The 14,400-nt window shown below is 48.6% G+C and overlaps 4 protein-coding genes across 4 annotated transcripts; 1 reads left to right on the top strand and 3 right to left on the bottom strand.

The window, feature by feature from the left end:
• Positions 1-687: 687 nt before the first annotated feature.
• Positions 688-2,342, top strand: BGW36DRAFT_394609 (putative response regulator; the record flags this gene model as incomplete). Its single annotated transcript, XM_046217931.1, has 3 exons — positions 688-1,291; positions 1,350-1,996; positions 2,049-2,342. 3 exons carry the CDS (start codon positions 688-690, stop codon positions 2,340-2,342), a joined length of 1,545 nt encoding a protein of 514 aa, XP_046075176.1.
• Positions 2,343-3,235: 893 nt separating this feature from the next.
• BGW36DRAFT_394608 (uncharacterized protein) lies at positions 3,236-4,338 on the bottom strand (the record flags this gene model as incomplete). Its single annotated transcript, XM_046217930.1, has 2 exons — positions 3,236-3,925; positions 3,994-4,338. 2 exons carry the CDS (start codon positions 4,336-4,338, stop codon positions 3,236-3,238), a joined length of 1,035 nt encoding a protein of 344 aa, XP_046075175.1.
• Positions 4,339-7,638: 3,300 nt separating this feature from the next.
• Positions 7,639-9,377, bottom strand: BGW36DRAFT_371589 (eukaryotic mitochondrial regulator protein-domain-containing protein). The gene is made up of 2 exons (XM_046215392.1): positions 8,710-9,377; positions 7,639-8,472 (listed from the first exon to the last, which is right to left on the bottom strand). The coding sequence occupies exons 1-2, from the start codon at positions 9,241-9,243 to the stop codon at positions 7,804-7,806; spliced, it is 1,203 nt and encodes a 400-aa protein (XP_046075174.1). The 5' UTR covers positions 9,244-9,377; the 3' UTR covers positions 7,639-7,803.
• Positions 9,378-10,558: 1,181 nt separating this feature from the next.
• Positions 10,559-12,196, bottom strand: BGW36DRAFT_289709 (RNA binding protein; the record flags this gene model as incomplete). Its single annotated transcript, XM_046210694.1, has 1 exon — positions 10,559-12,196. One exon carries the CDS (start codon positions 12,194-12,196, stop codon positions 10,559-10,561), a length of 1,638 nt encoding a protein of 545 aa, XP_046075173.1.
• Between the last annotated feature and the right edge of the window lie 2,204 nt (positions 12,197-14,400).

Below are 14,400 nucleotides of genomic sequence, written 5' to 3'. Positions count from 1 at the left end.
TCAGTCGACGATCTCGCCAGTCGTCGTGACGCTGCCTCCGTTTCTGCCTTGTCCACCCCCGGCCAGCACAGCCAACGAGACCAGCACCCGACAGACCGGCTCGACGAGGAGGGACCGCTCCATACACCATCGACGTCGAAAACCGTAAAGCAGGCTTGCCAGCGAGGTGACGACCAGGAGCCGCCATCCCCAACGTCCCCTGCCCCCGACGACCGCGGCGCTTCTATCCGCCCGTTACCTGGTGGCTATCCACGCAAATCCACGTTTTCATCCGCCCCTCTCAGCGCTGCTCCTTCTCCAAGCCCATTGAACATATCGCATCAATCATCCTCGAGACTGCATGGTCGTCGTGTTGGCAACTCTGCAACTGTTGTTTCCATACCAAACTCTTCCCTCCAGACCGTTGACGAGAGCAGCCCCACCCCTCCCAGTCTAATTGATCCCAGCGACAGCGTCCGGTTTGGCGGCGGCGGCGGCGGCGACCTTGACAACGACGACCTCAGCGGCGATACACTCGGAAGATTCGTCCCTGGTCAGGATTCAAGCACTCCGCGCCCCACAATCGCTACGCGGAGGCAGTCTCTTATCCCTCAGTCACAACAACATCTAGTCAATCGAGTTCTTGAGGGCGGCCCATTCCATCGCAATAGCGATCCATTCATCCAGCCAATTCTATCGCCAACTCCAATGGCGCTGCGAAAGATTTGGGTCAAACGGCCTGATGCATCCGCTACGCTAGTATCGATGCATGAGGACTGTGTCGTGGATGAATTACGAGATCATGTCTTGCGCAAATACTCCAATTCCCTTGGCAAAACATATGATTCTCCGGATCTAATGGTACGAATATGTCCCCGTATCTCCTCCAACCGACCGCTTGGCCCGGATCGAATACTCAGCCCGGAGGAGTCCCTGTTTGCTTTAATCGATCAGTACTATCCTGGAGGACAAAAAATGGACGAGGCCCTTGTCGTTGAAGCTCCTCAACGTCGAACTCCTATGAAGCCTTCTCCTCGCCAATCGTACCTGTACCATGCGGAGCCCGGCGAACAAGGCGAATATTTTCCTCTTATGCCTGTCCCAGTCAACGTCGGAACACCCCCTGGTCATCCGTCCAGTTCCAATAATAGCAATGTGAGTACGCACCAAACACCTTCTATGTCGGTCCTCACGACCGGAAAGGTGCCACCTTTACTACCATCGCCCGGAAGCCGTCCTAATCGACACTCTCGACGGCCACCGTTTGCGCGTCATCCGACCAACTCTCCTACACTCATTGCTGCATCGAAAGGTATACAGTACTCAGAGTCGTTTGTTGTCTTTGTATTTTCGCTAATCCACCAAAATAGATCCAAATTTAGCGGCGACTGGGCCCCCAGGATCTTCACAACCTTCTTTACCTACACCGCCAGCGCCAGCGGCACCCCTGTCAGAATCTCCAACCCACAATGCATTGAATGCTAGTGCGCAGGTTGCATCACCGCGACCCGGCCGGAAGGCTAAGAAAGTAACATCTCCGAGTACTACGACGTTTGGCGGAGTCATTGAAGGGACCGTTCCACCGATCAATGTGCTTATTGTGGAGGATAATGTTATCAATCAAAAGCTGCTCGAAGCCTTCATGAAACGTCTCAGTGTCCGCTGGCAGTGCGCTCCTAATGGCGAAGTTGCTGTCAAAAAGTGGCGACAAGGCGGGTTCCATTTGGTGCTAATGGACATTCAACTCCCAGTCATGAACGGCCTAGATGCGACAAAGGAGATTCGGCGGTTAGAACGTCTGAATGGGATTGGTGTCTTTTCAAAGACTGTCTCCGGTCGCTCAAGTGCCGCGTCTACTACTGAACCACCTACTGACAGCATAGTAAAAGAAGAGGATATTTTAGAGGATTTATCTCTATTCAAGAGCCCGGTGATCATCGTTGCTTTGACCGCTAGTAGTTTACAAAGCGATAGACATGAAGCATTGGCGGCCGGCTGCAACGACTTTTTGACAAAGGTTTGCCTACCTATACTTATGTGGTATTATTTTATTCTAACAATTTGTACAGCCTATTGGGTTTCCATGGCTGGAAAAGAAGGTGACAGAATGGGGCTGCATGCAAGCACTCATAGATTTTGAAGGATGGCGGAAATGGCGAGGGTACGAGGATACACCGCGAAATACCACGGCCATCCTAGAATCCACTTGGCCATCGCCGTCACGAAGCAACGCTGTACCAGCCGTCAAGTTGCATGACAGCAAAGAAAGCAGCAAAATTTCCGTTACCGAGCCAGACTCTCCTAGTAGCAGCAGCAAAGAGGAAGACGGCGATCCTACTCCTGTTGGGTCGGCGCCCGTTTAACTTTTTGCTACTAGCACATTTCTCTATCGCCCTTTTATCTCTGGTCACAACACCAAATCCAGGACACTGACTATAGTGGTGTATATTTCCTTGGACTCCACAGTTTCTTTCTATTGTCAGACACGAGAGTTTCTTTGGTCAATTTTTCATCCATCAGATACCCATTTCGTTACTTTTCTGTCTTTTTTATATTCCGTGTTCATCCGAGAATGGCATAGCAAATGAATATTGGGACACGGCCTAACTCATGAAGCTTACTTCATTCTCTTTTCCTTTTTGTTGACCAAATGCATAAACTACTATACAAGAGGTTTGTAGTTAACACTTGCATTTGCATTACATTTGTGTACAATTAAGACTCAAAACGTGTTCATCTGAAGTGCATGGAATATATATGTGTGTACTCTAGTATACGAAGGGTGCAAGAAGTATCAATCGATATTAATTAGTGAGCAATTAAGAAATAGGCAGTCATTTTCTTTGCTGGAGTGATATCTCATACACATCAAATAGAACAAAATATTAAGTAGAAATTAAACGATAGTCTCCAGTCAATACATGTCAGTGTAAGACAAGACACCTCATATAATAAGTTGAATGTTATACCGCCAATTCCATGCCGTCATAGTCATAGTGAACTTCATTCCCAATATCAAATCAAACTCATATTGCGCCGACTCCTGAGAAACGAAGAAAGAATGATTTTTCATGTCTGCTCATGTCAACTCGTTCCTTGCGTACTTGTTTCTTTGTTTTGTGCTTTTAGAGTAGGGATTCAACCCGAGTGCCAGGAAGCGACGGTGTAGTTAAATATGTACATAAATTGGATGAAAAAGGATTCCACGAAAGAAATAATATATAGCGAATGGTAGGGGATGATCAAGGCTGAATTATTATCGTCGCCACATCACATTTCCTCCTCTGGGTAATAAGTTCTCCTTGAGAACCATCAGTTCGCCTTTTAACCGCGAGTTCTCTTCTTGCAGTTCATGGATATATGACAGTGCATTTGTGAGGATCTCGGATTTGTTTTGTTGTTGTTGCTGTGCACCTTCTCCAACAGCGCCTGGGTCTCGGCTTTGACAGAGTGAGTGCTTTCTTGACCCTTTATTTGATGCTAGTTGAGTGGCGAATGGTCCCGGGCGAGGAATCGCGTTGCCAAGAGCAAGAAATTTGGCATTCATGTTTGTGCGGTACCGTTTCTCGATGGCGTTGTGGGCTGCCTTTTTGCGTTTCATTGCCGCCGTTGGGTCTGTGCCTGACGCTGTTGATGAGCGACCTGGTCGGGAGGTTGAGTGTGATGGGGATAGTGAAGAGGAGGAAGAGGAATTGGAGGATTTTCGGGACCGAGGTGATGATTCGTTGATAATATTTTCGGAAGAAACAATGGCGGCAGCGACTGGAATCGCAGAGCTCGCTTTAGAGTCGGCGATGGTTGTGGCTGATGGCATTCTTGTGTGCCTGTGGTTTGAGAGAGGGGATGGCATATTATTTTTCACGTCAACGATAGGAGCAGCAGCAACGGCAGCAGGAGAATTGCTGCCGTTGTTATGCATCGGAGACCAAGTATCGCTTTCCCCATCCTAGAGCAGAAATAGAATTATTAGCTATTAGTCTCAATTTAGAGACCAAAAGGATATGGTCAGCATACCGATACAGGCGATGCATAGGATAGCGCATCCTCGGTCTTGACTGTGTAACCTTTGTAGCCCATCGGGGAAGAGTTGTCGCTGGCAGGGTACGTTTTTGGAAATTCTAGACCATCGGCAATTTCTTCTGACATGTCAAATATCGGGTCATTATTATAATCGCCAGAGAGTTCCCAGGGCAAGAAATCAAAGGAAGAGCAGTCTTTGCCTATCCAGTCGGCGGGGGAAGTCGAGGATGGTGGCGCGTATGTGGATGTGAGCAGGTTTGACGGGTCAATATCGTCTGGGAGAATCATCATCGGCCTCGTCAAGTCAAATAATTCGGATGTTGGTTGGTAGCAGGTCATGTTCTGTTTTCTAGGCATCGATTGATCCTGCCGATGCTTCTCTATTGACTGATCAGGCTGGAAACAGAGTCGGCCAGAGAGATGCGACAGTCGAGATCAATATGAAGGTAATCAATAAATGCACGATATTTCAATAGTCGGTCCTTTTCAGTTAGAGTATACAATTAATAGAGAAACTGATGGTTTGACAGGCATGGTGTTAAGAATAGATGTTGAATAGGGTGGACCGAACAGGGCTTATATTAACTGCAAGCCAAAGCTCAGCAACAGAAATCAGTTTCCGAAGATACGAGAAAAAGCCGCCGCTGCATAAAATCTCTTACAACACGGAGCTTGCTGCTTGCAGTGGCCATGCCATGCTCTCCCTGTGCTCTAGTGCTGCGTAGTGGTACGGTATTCCACTGACAGGTAAGAAAAGGTCTCTACGTTATGCGCGTGTCCGGGTAAGCCTGCCTGGGCCTCGACTCGGATCTATTCAAGCCACTTGGGAGCCTTGGAATTGGTCGTCCATAACCGCGAACAAGGGTAGCTCCACCTGCCATCCATCGGCGATCCAGCAAAGCTGCCTTGATTTTGCTGAATGTTCCACGGCATCGCCCTCATTCCGGGTCAATTGATTGGGCTTCTTGACTGTGCAGTTCATGGCCATCCCCAGCACTTTGAACGCTGGGGGGAGGGGGGGGTTGGCTGTGATCGCCTGGGTAATACAATTCCGACTGTGGTCATATTTCTTGTCGCATTTCAAGATATTTGCCGCAGGGAGGGTCTGACAGCTGTCGGGGCCACTCTGTTTGGATCCACCGATGCGTAGCTAGCTGCATCATTGTTATTCTGGTGCTGGGGCGAGGAGGGGCCTGGCCCAGTCACAGCAGCGTGTCGCGAGGACTTTGGTTGAAGTTAGCAGGATGGTTTCCGCCTCTAGGGATGCTTCCAGCCTAGAAGCTTGCGCCGGCTATGCCGTTTCAGGCATAGCGCACGTGTCAGTGGTGCCAGCCAATCAGCGTCGGTGCATGCGTCGGCTGAAAGTCGGCAATGCTCGCTGCCGACGACGGCCTTCTCTCGGGCCCGTCCTTTCTTCGTCTTTTTGTATGTATCAAACATGACTTTCATCCTCGCCTCTGACATCACGTCCCTGTTATTTCTTCATTTACAGGATGCTGCCGTCGGAGGAAGCCGACGACACAGATGGCCGTGTATTTCGGGCGTCACCATCGTGCATCCTAGCTGCAGCTGGTCCCTACGTGCAGCTTCATACAAGCAGATCCAGGCGCCTAAAAAGATACTAGCATATAACTTACTAGACCGTTATCCAAGCATCAAGTACTGCTATACACACAGCGTATTCAAACGCATTGCGCTTCGAACAAGCCACAAAAAAGGGCCATTGACATCATATCCTGGCCGACTCATGCCCGTATAACCCGACTCAATCATTACGATTCATGAGCTTACAACGATGGATCGTCTCCATGATCGACCTCGCGCCGCCCGCTCTACCAGTCATTTTGCATCCGGGACGGCGGTTCGCAGCGGCCCCGAACGAGGCCCGAAAGCCGATATAGACGGTCCTCGACGATCGGTTTCATTTTCTTCTTCTCTTCTTCCTTAACCGTTGCATCTGGTAAGTTCCACACTTTCCGAGATATTTTCGCGTTGGTCTGTAGACTGCCGATGTTTCGAGTGCAGAGCGGATGTGTCTAGGCCGGATGATGCCACGACCTCCATCCGTCATTCAGTCCTCTGCCTGAGGAATCAGGAGTCCAAGCCTTTTCTCGACATAGACGGCAGGCGTAGGGATGTTGAGTGAACTGGAATGTAATTGGACTGTGCTGGTCGCCACGCCTGTCTTGTATATCATGTTCGCTTCTGGTCCTAAGGTCGACCCTAGAAATATATCGCCTACAGCTTGCTACTGATCGATTACCTGTATTGATTGCTAAGATACATGTATTCATGTACCTACGCTGCCATCGCCAATTACCCCTCTTCCCTCTCTGCCGTTTTCATGCTTATCGAGGGTTATTTTTTCATTATGTAATACCAAGCACTGCATGCAGTTGACCTGTCACTTCGCCTCCTGACCCTCATCTAGGTACATAGTATCCAGTCACAGATATCGGGAACCTTTCTCCACAGCCTATAGATATGAAAGGAAAAAGATCCGCAATAGCTTCGAAATAAAGATTAAACCCCTCTCACATTCAACGGCTAACCTAATAATAGGCGCAGATGTATGAATCTTGACCTTAATGCTGAATGATCGACATCCTCCGTTTCTGCAATGGCGTCGAACTTGCAGACAAAGCACATGCAAATTATTCACTTTACATGGGATACATAAGCTATACCTATACATTGCAAGGCTCTCTGCGCCACTGCTGAGGTGCGTCCCAATCGGGCCATCAACCAACATTCTTCAACGTCTAGACTCGGTTTTGTAAACTTAAAATATGGCCTTGAACTCTTTGGGCTGTCTGAATAATTCCAGATTTGTAAAGACACAATATTCGTTCCCATCTTCCTATGTACATCCCTGCTTCTTATCCATGGTAAGCGAGGGTTAGATCCAAGGGTTGTCCGGGGGATGCATAGCTAGCATATTTAGCTTCGCAACGTTAAAGAGGGGGGAATGCTGAAAATTACCATAAATTGCATGTGAAAATCGAAAGTTACCAAGTTCATAGTAGCTACGAGTGGATTAGCTCCATTGGCGATTTCAGACTTCTTCTACCACTAGTGTAAAGGTGCGCCAAGTTGTAATACAGGTATTATTATAAGCAGGAGTTCAGTTGAATCAGCCCTCAGAGATTCTGCGCGAATATGCATAGACATTTACTACGTTCTTGGGGACATGTAGATAACCTCGCAGCCGAAATAAACAAAGTCGTTGATTCTATTCATTTATTCATGTTTAGCGACCGTTGATTCTATTTCGATATTATTTCAAGAAGCTAGCCATTCGTCAAGATCAAGGCGTAAAAATCTAGTTTCAACCTAGAAATGCCAATTGGTATATATATCCTCGCTTACCAACCATGTTGAAGATGCGACAATTGCAGCTGAAGTAGAAAAATATTGACTTTTAACACTCCACTCTGGGACAGATTATATATGAAGCTCCTGGCAACTTCTAATGCAGTGGCTATCAATCGTTCTAGACCTGGTGCCATTCCATCTCATTGGTGGGATGAGCCTCACTCGAGAATTGAATGTATTGAATGCATTTTCAACTTAGAGAGATTGAGCTTTCGCACAATCTTATATTACATCAATTGATCAATTGAACATTTAGAAAAGCTTTGTCATGCAAGAATAATAATGCTGATGAGAACTTGCTCTTAGAATTAGTGAAACGAAATTCTGCGATGGTCGTGATATTGCTGGGTATTGTAATAGTATAAATATGAATATTGTACAGAAAAAGCTATAGCACTAATGCAAGACCTCAAAACGAAAGGTAACAGATCAAACCTCGACCTTGGTCGGGATCTTGACCTGTCCCTTCTTTCGGTCATATGTAGGCACACCATAACGGCGACCAGGAGCTGCATGGCCACGACCATCTAGCCCGGTAGTCTCCTTGCTGACAACTACGTCGTTGAAACGAAACTCGAACCGGGAACCCTCCGGGCTCACTCTGGTCAATCTCTTCTCGGCCCTCTCCTTTGCGGCTGTCTTTCGTTCTTTCTCAAACTCTTCCGAATCTTTCAGACGTTCATTGTATCTTTTCATTCGATATCGAGTTTCTGTGGGATGAGAAATGATATCACGTTCTAGCCCAATCATGTGCGGGTGTGGAATACGTGCGTCGGCAGGGAGTAGAATATCATGCTCATCCGCACCCTTGCCAACTCGCTCAATGCGCTTCGCCTGTGGAATGATCAATGACTCGACAGTGACGGTTTTTTCCTCCCTGCTCTCCAAAGCTGGTGCAGCCGAGAAGACACGACCAGCATCTACACGTGTGAACTGCCGGGATTCAGACACAGGGTAGAAAATTTGCGGGTCTGTGAGACGGTGGACTGGAAGCTCGTTGATATGTTCGTGGGCGGGTTGACCACCCTCTTCAGCAAGCGGTGTGACTGGCACCATTTCGTGTATAGCACGTGCGTATGGAATTGCCATAAATTTGCCCTGATTGTCACACATGGTTAGCAATGAGTTGAATCGTTTCGAGATGCAACTTGATATTCCAAGTAGTAATATGAATGTTTCAGAGAGTTGTAATTTTAAATTTAGTAACCACGACCGAGCTAGGAATGCCCGGGTCTTCAAGACTAATCGAAGGTTTGCTCATCATGTTGTGTTTGACAGAGTATGTAATACAAGGATGTGGTGCAACAGTTAATTCAAGAGAAGAAGATGGCATACCTCTTTTGTCATTCGCTTTTCTAACTCCACCAACCGGACAGCCGCAGCAATCCTCCTCATTTCCACTTGTAGTTCGACACTAACAGCACGAACGCCCTTTTTCTGCTTTACAACCCGCCTGTGGATCTCATTCCGCAGCTCTTCGCTCAGGATCGGTGAACTGACAAAGTTTTCATTGAGAGGGAATGGTCGACTTTTGCTATCATCACCTTCCGACTCATCCCTGGCCTTGCCGAGTCTTTTATCATTTTTTCGCTTCCACACCTCGGTTATGTAATTTGTTCTTCCGGGAACATGATGTTTATAGGTGGCACCTTCGCTGCCTAGCCAAGTAAACATAGCGGCCCTATGCCGCGTCTGGGCTGCTCGAGATGTTGAAAAGGGCCGCCGGGAAGGGCATTTTAACCGATTACCGATCTGTTCTCTCTGGAAGACATTGTGTAGTGTAAATATTGCAGAAGGAGTGGATGTGGAGGAGGAGGAAGGAATGCAAGAGGCGAGAGAGTTGGATACTGAACCCTGTATCCGAGGCATGATGGCAGCGTAACAAAAGGAATTGACTAGTACGGTTTGTTATATAGCATTAGGAAAGCTCAATTTGACAATTCAAAGTCGAATAAAAACTTGAACGGTTTTCCACATGAGGGTGAAGCACCCCTGGTTGAGAGAATGGCTGGTAGAAACAACGAAGCAGAGAAAAAGTTTCTATCCTTAGCCCCAAGTCACGTGCCACAAACAAACAACACAAACCATCCATTCTAGTCTATTCTTCGAGCATATATAGTGAAGTCACACTTTGTACAAGCAAGTTGATGATTTATGAAAAACACATTAAATCTTGTCTTTGTAATAAAACTAATTATACAAAATATCTCGTACAAACTAGTACGTTGCATACTGGAAACTCCCAGCAAGAAGTGAAGGCAATTAAAAGGAGAAATGAGAAAAGCTGTGAAAACCAGATCCAGCGAATATAAGATAATAAAAACCAAAGTCATGACCTAAAATGCTGCGCCCATAATATCGAAATCTCCAGATTTCAATGCCCAATAATGCGTAAAACTGATCAAGTGCTAACAATGTGTACCCATTGTATGTTAAAGCCTATGCATGCTGTGGCCATTGCAATCCACGGTGACATAAACGCTGCATTATGCTTCATACAAAAAATAAAATGGTAGCTGCTTGGTCAATGTGATATGAAGATGAGGATGGATATGGGATAGCAATGCAATATATCAAGGGATAAAATATCAAGACACAGTTTCAAGGCAACATTATCAAGGGGATGAAAAAAACTAACAGCCAACCGATTGCTCCCAGACTGCATTGTCCATCCATATTACTCATGCGCCGTAAAATGGATGCTTTTGTTTTGCTAAAAGGGGAATCACATGAAGAAGACAGATTTCAAACAAAACACACACGAGATCATCTTTCAATACGTCCTCCAAAGTCAAACAGATAAAGTGGAAAAATATTCGAACCATCAAAGCCATGATAAATGACTCGGATCAATTAAAAGAGTGGTTGAGAGAGCCGAGGTCGCCCATTGACTTGCAAAAGAAGAATAAAAAAATACATGTCTTGACAAGAAATCTCGTTGACCAGACAAATAAGAATAGAATAGAAAGCGACGCTGTGCAAACCGAGCTCCGAACTGGAATATGATAAATAAACAGACAATTGCCATGTAAGCTTGAATGCGAGTGGAGGGGAAACGAATCCTCCGTATGCCAGCTCTAACTTATGATCCCAAAACCCTAAGCGCCATGAAATCCAGGTATCATCAAAACATGCCATACATTACCCATACGTGATATGTTGATATGCCTTTCTTTCTTGTCAATCAACGACCCATCATATAGTCAGGGTAGACATTGTTAAAGGTTCCCATGCCAGAACCTGCCACGCCACCAGGAACCCCGCCATTCAAAGAATTAGGCCCAATAGGGTTCATGCCGTTTGCTCTGATGCCGAGGCCATTATTTCCAGCAAAAGCATTACCATTTGTCATGGATGCATGAGGGTTTGCAGAGGATGATACAGAGCCATTTCTCAGTCCCATTGGAAGACCAAGGCCGGGAGGGGCAGACAGACCGGGAGGTGGGCCATTCGCAGTGGTAAACATGGCATTCGACATTGAGCCAATCCCATTACTTCCGTGCATAGGAGTCTGTGGACTGAGAGGAGTGGACGGGTTGACACTGCTCCCTGGCTGTCCACTTCGGACACCAAGGGGATTCTTTGAGAAACTAAGGCGAATGCCGGTCTTAACGCTGTTCGATAGTTTGTATCCATACAATTCGTTCAGTGCTTTGCTAGCCATGGCTACCTCGTCAAATTCAACAAAGCACATGGGGCCGTTCTGCTTGTTGCGGAAACACAGACGCTTGTATCCTCGTTGCTTTGAAAAGAGAGCCTTAAGTTCTTCCTCCTGCGTATCGGCTGGGAGGTTGCCGACGTAAAGTGTATTGCATGGAGGATTGAGGTCGTTCGGATTAGCGGCAGGCAAGCTGTGGCGAGGGTTGTGCTGATTGGGGAAGTGGAAGGACGGATTGCCTCCTAGGTTAGGGGGTATTGCGCCCGATGGGGTTGGCACACCCATGCGACCGGTATTTCCGTTAGAGTAGCTCTGCAACGGGGAAGTCACGTTGGTGGAGAGAGATAGCGCAGCAAAACGACCGGTGGGAATTTGTGGGTTCGTTGATCGGCGCTGCAATGGCATGTTGACATGACCATTTTGAGCGTAGCCGACAGGATCTTTGAGCAGCTCACCCGTCTCCTCATCGAGGTCTTGATCTATCACGGACTTCCCGCTCACCCGTGGCAACTCCCCAATTCCGTTCCCGATGGGAGACTGCGGAGAAAAGAGACTGTGCAAACGGGAATTGGTATCGGGGGCAGGAAGTGGTTCGTTTCCATTTGCCTGTTGAGAAACACCATTGGACATGGACTGAAAAGTGCCATTGAAGCGAGATGACTGGCGGGTAGTTGGGCCTGGGAGGCCACGAGCAGACGTATGATCGATGGTGTTCCGGCGGCTGGGGAGAGGGCCCGAATACATTTCCACGATCATGTTGGCTTCGTTGCTAGTGTTGGGTTTGCCGTCGAGCATAGCACGGGCTTCTTCGGCAGCAGTCATGGTGTTGAAACGGGCGACGGCACTGAGAAAATTGACATCGTCGGGAAAGTCAGTCGGAACGAAATCGGCATCCACGAAATCCTTGGCAAACAGAAACATAGAGCGAAGAGCTTCCCGGCTGGTGTTCTTTGGGAGCTTACGCATTAGAATAGCAGCGCTACTAGCCATTCGATGAAAGCCATTCATGGGTGGCGACAGGTCGGCATCGCCCAGTCGCATGCTGTTGGCGCCGAGCCCGTCAAAGGACGAGGCCGGTCCGATGGGAGAGAAAGGATAGGAGAATGAAGAACTTAGAGACGTCGGGGGCTGCGAAACGGAGGGGTTATACACGTCGGTCGACATCACATTATGCGCCCCAGACGGTCCTTGCGACAGCGATTGGGGAGACGAGGAACTGGAAGACACTGACGCCGCGCGCTGTGTAGTGCTGTAGGATCCAGGGCTTGTGCGACTGGACTGAGTTGACGAGGTGTTGACCATACCTCGTCTTGGGGGATTGCTGACACGAAAATGGCCGAACGGAAACACGATCACTGGAACTAGACTGCGCACTCGATCGGCGAAAAGCGATCGACGTCAAAGATGCAGATATGGCGCGCGCTACAAGGACGCGACCATGCCCTTGCCCTCTGCACCGGGGTATTAGTACTAGTGGACCTTACTTTCCTTGCGTTCTTTTTTCTGGGCACGGAATTTGATAGATGCGACGACGCGGCGATATTTGCTGGTGCAGGCACGTCTCCCAGGCGCGATCAATGCACGTGGCAACACACCAGGGCACAGTGAGCAGCTGTCTCACGATCGGGGCTGTCTCAGAAGGGTCGAACAGGGCCGGATTGATGCGGCTGTCGCGGTAGGCAGTGGCCAGGCGCTGATTGAGAAAACCGGGCGGACGGGGCTGGTGGGGAGCGCAGGCGACAGACGAGGACGAGCCGGCGAGAAAAGAAACGAAAAATTTAAACCGACAGCTTGGCGGCGGGTTAAATACGAATAGTGGTGAGGATGAAGTAGAGTCGCGACAGGAGGTGGAGGATGGCAGGATGAGGATGGTGGTGGTAGCGGAGGTGGTTGTGGAGGATGGCGGCGACGAGATGAGGATAAAGTTGGACTTGGGGGGGGATGATGTGTGGGTGGGTTAGAATGGAGGAAGCAGCAGTGACGAGGGAAGTGGGCGTGGTGCAGGCTGCAGCCAGGGGACGGCGATTCGACGGTGCCGGACGAGGACTGAGCTAGCCGGCAGGTCTAGGTGCCTGCGAGCCTGGGACGCTGAGAGTTTGGGACCGCCAGCCCGGAAGCGGCCTAGCGCTTCTCCCATGGCATATACATATTGCATCGCAGGACAGCGCCTGGTTCCTCCTCGCGTAAGCCGTCCGGCTTGAGATATTTAATGTATTCAATGCTGTGATCCACGGCCACGACGCAGCAATAGGCTGCTGTATACAGTTATTCATAATTGTATATTGGTGAAGGCCACGATCGCCCGTCCCCCAACGAGGCTAACTCTAGAGCTGCGGTGCCGTCAGGAGCACTAAGAGGCTGGCCCGGGGCGCGCAGGCCAATCAATGCCCGCCGCCCGCTTGCAGGGGCGTGTGTGTCCACTGGTTAGCCCACCCACTAGGGCCAGCGAACCACGGTCTGCTGCGAACGTGATTTGTTATTACAGTATTAGTTATGTATTATGTATTATATCTTATATCTTATATCTTATGTACTGTATGCTGGCTGGCGGCTGCCTGCCTGTAGCCTGGCCCGTATATCGTTGGCGGTAGCAGTCTGTATTGCTGCAGTAATACGATTGTAATTAATGCGCGAGTCGAGTACGCGCCATGCACCTAGAATTCATGCTGGAGCCGGAGTGTGGCTGATACATGATAGCAGTAATACGTACGGAGTTACTAGCTAATAATAACAATGAAAGGCTGAGTTGCTTAGCACGAAAGGAAGAATAATAATGGGGACGGCGTGCGTTGTGGTGGGGCGCCGCCATGCCGAGACCAGCCCAGCACTGGCAGCCTGTGCGCATTAATAACGTCGTTCCTGTGCCTGCTGATCTAGCTACGTAGTATACCTACATACTCAGAGTACGAGCGAGGAGGAGCATGAGTATGCACAGCCCGTCTCTACTATGTAGGACCAGTCTACTATTGATGATGACTGCGTATTCTGCCTGGGTCGGCCGCTCGGAAACTACCTCCGGCCATGTGACATGCCAGTCCGTAAGGCTAATAAACATCATGAAATTCCTGGCTGTGATTGTGGAAGAATGTCGGTCTTTCTGGGGCCAATCGCAGCCTCGGTTGGTGTTTACTAGAGAATGCGATATGCAATGATGCGTGCATATCTGGAGGATAATAATGATTATAATCAATGATCACGATCATGTGAATGCGACGCGATAACTCAGATAACGCGCCAGCCAGCACTGGCCTCGCTGCTGCCTCGCCCTCCCAGCACGTGATTTCCCATCCTATTTAAGGCTATCTTATGATCCTTACACCCAGCGATCCGGCACTTTGAAACACGAGCAACATCGACGCAGATCAGCG

The sequence above is a fragment of the Talaromyces proteolyticus genome, assembly GCF_021365285.1.
Source record: "Talaromyces proteolyticus strain PMI_201 chromosome Unknown BGW36scaffold_3, whole genome shotgun sequence".
Taxonomy (NCBI): domain Eukaryota; kingdom Fungi; phylum Ascomycota; class Eurotiomycetes; order Eurotiales; family Trichocomaceae; genus Talaromyces; species Talaromyces proteolyticus.
Note: the sequence above shows the minus strand (reverse complement) of the source record. Positions and strands in the feature narration are given on the sequence as shown.

Coding starts and splice junctions, on each gene's coding strand:
- BGW36DRAFT_371589 (XM_046215392.1), bottom strand. CDS start 9,243: ATGCCTCGGATACAGGGTTCAGTATCCAACTCTCTCGCCTCTTGCATT. Junction 8,473..8,709: donor AAAAGCGAATGACAAAAGAG/GTATGCCATCTT, acceptor TGTGACAATCAG/GGCAAATTTATGGCAATTCC.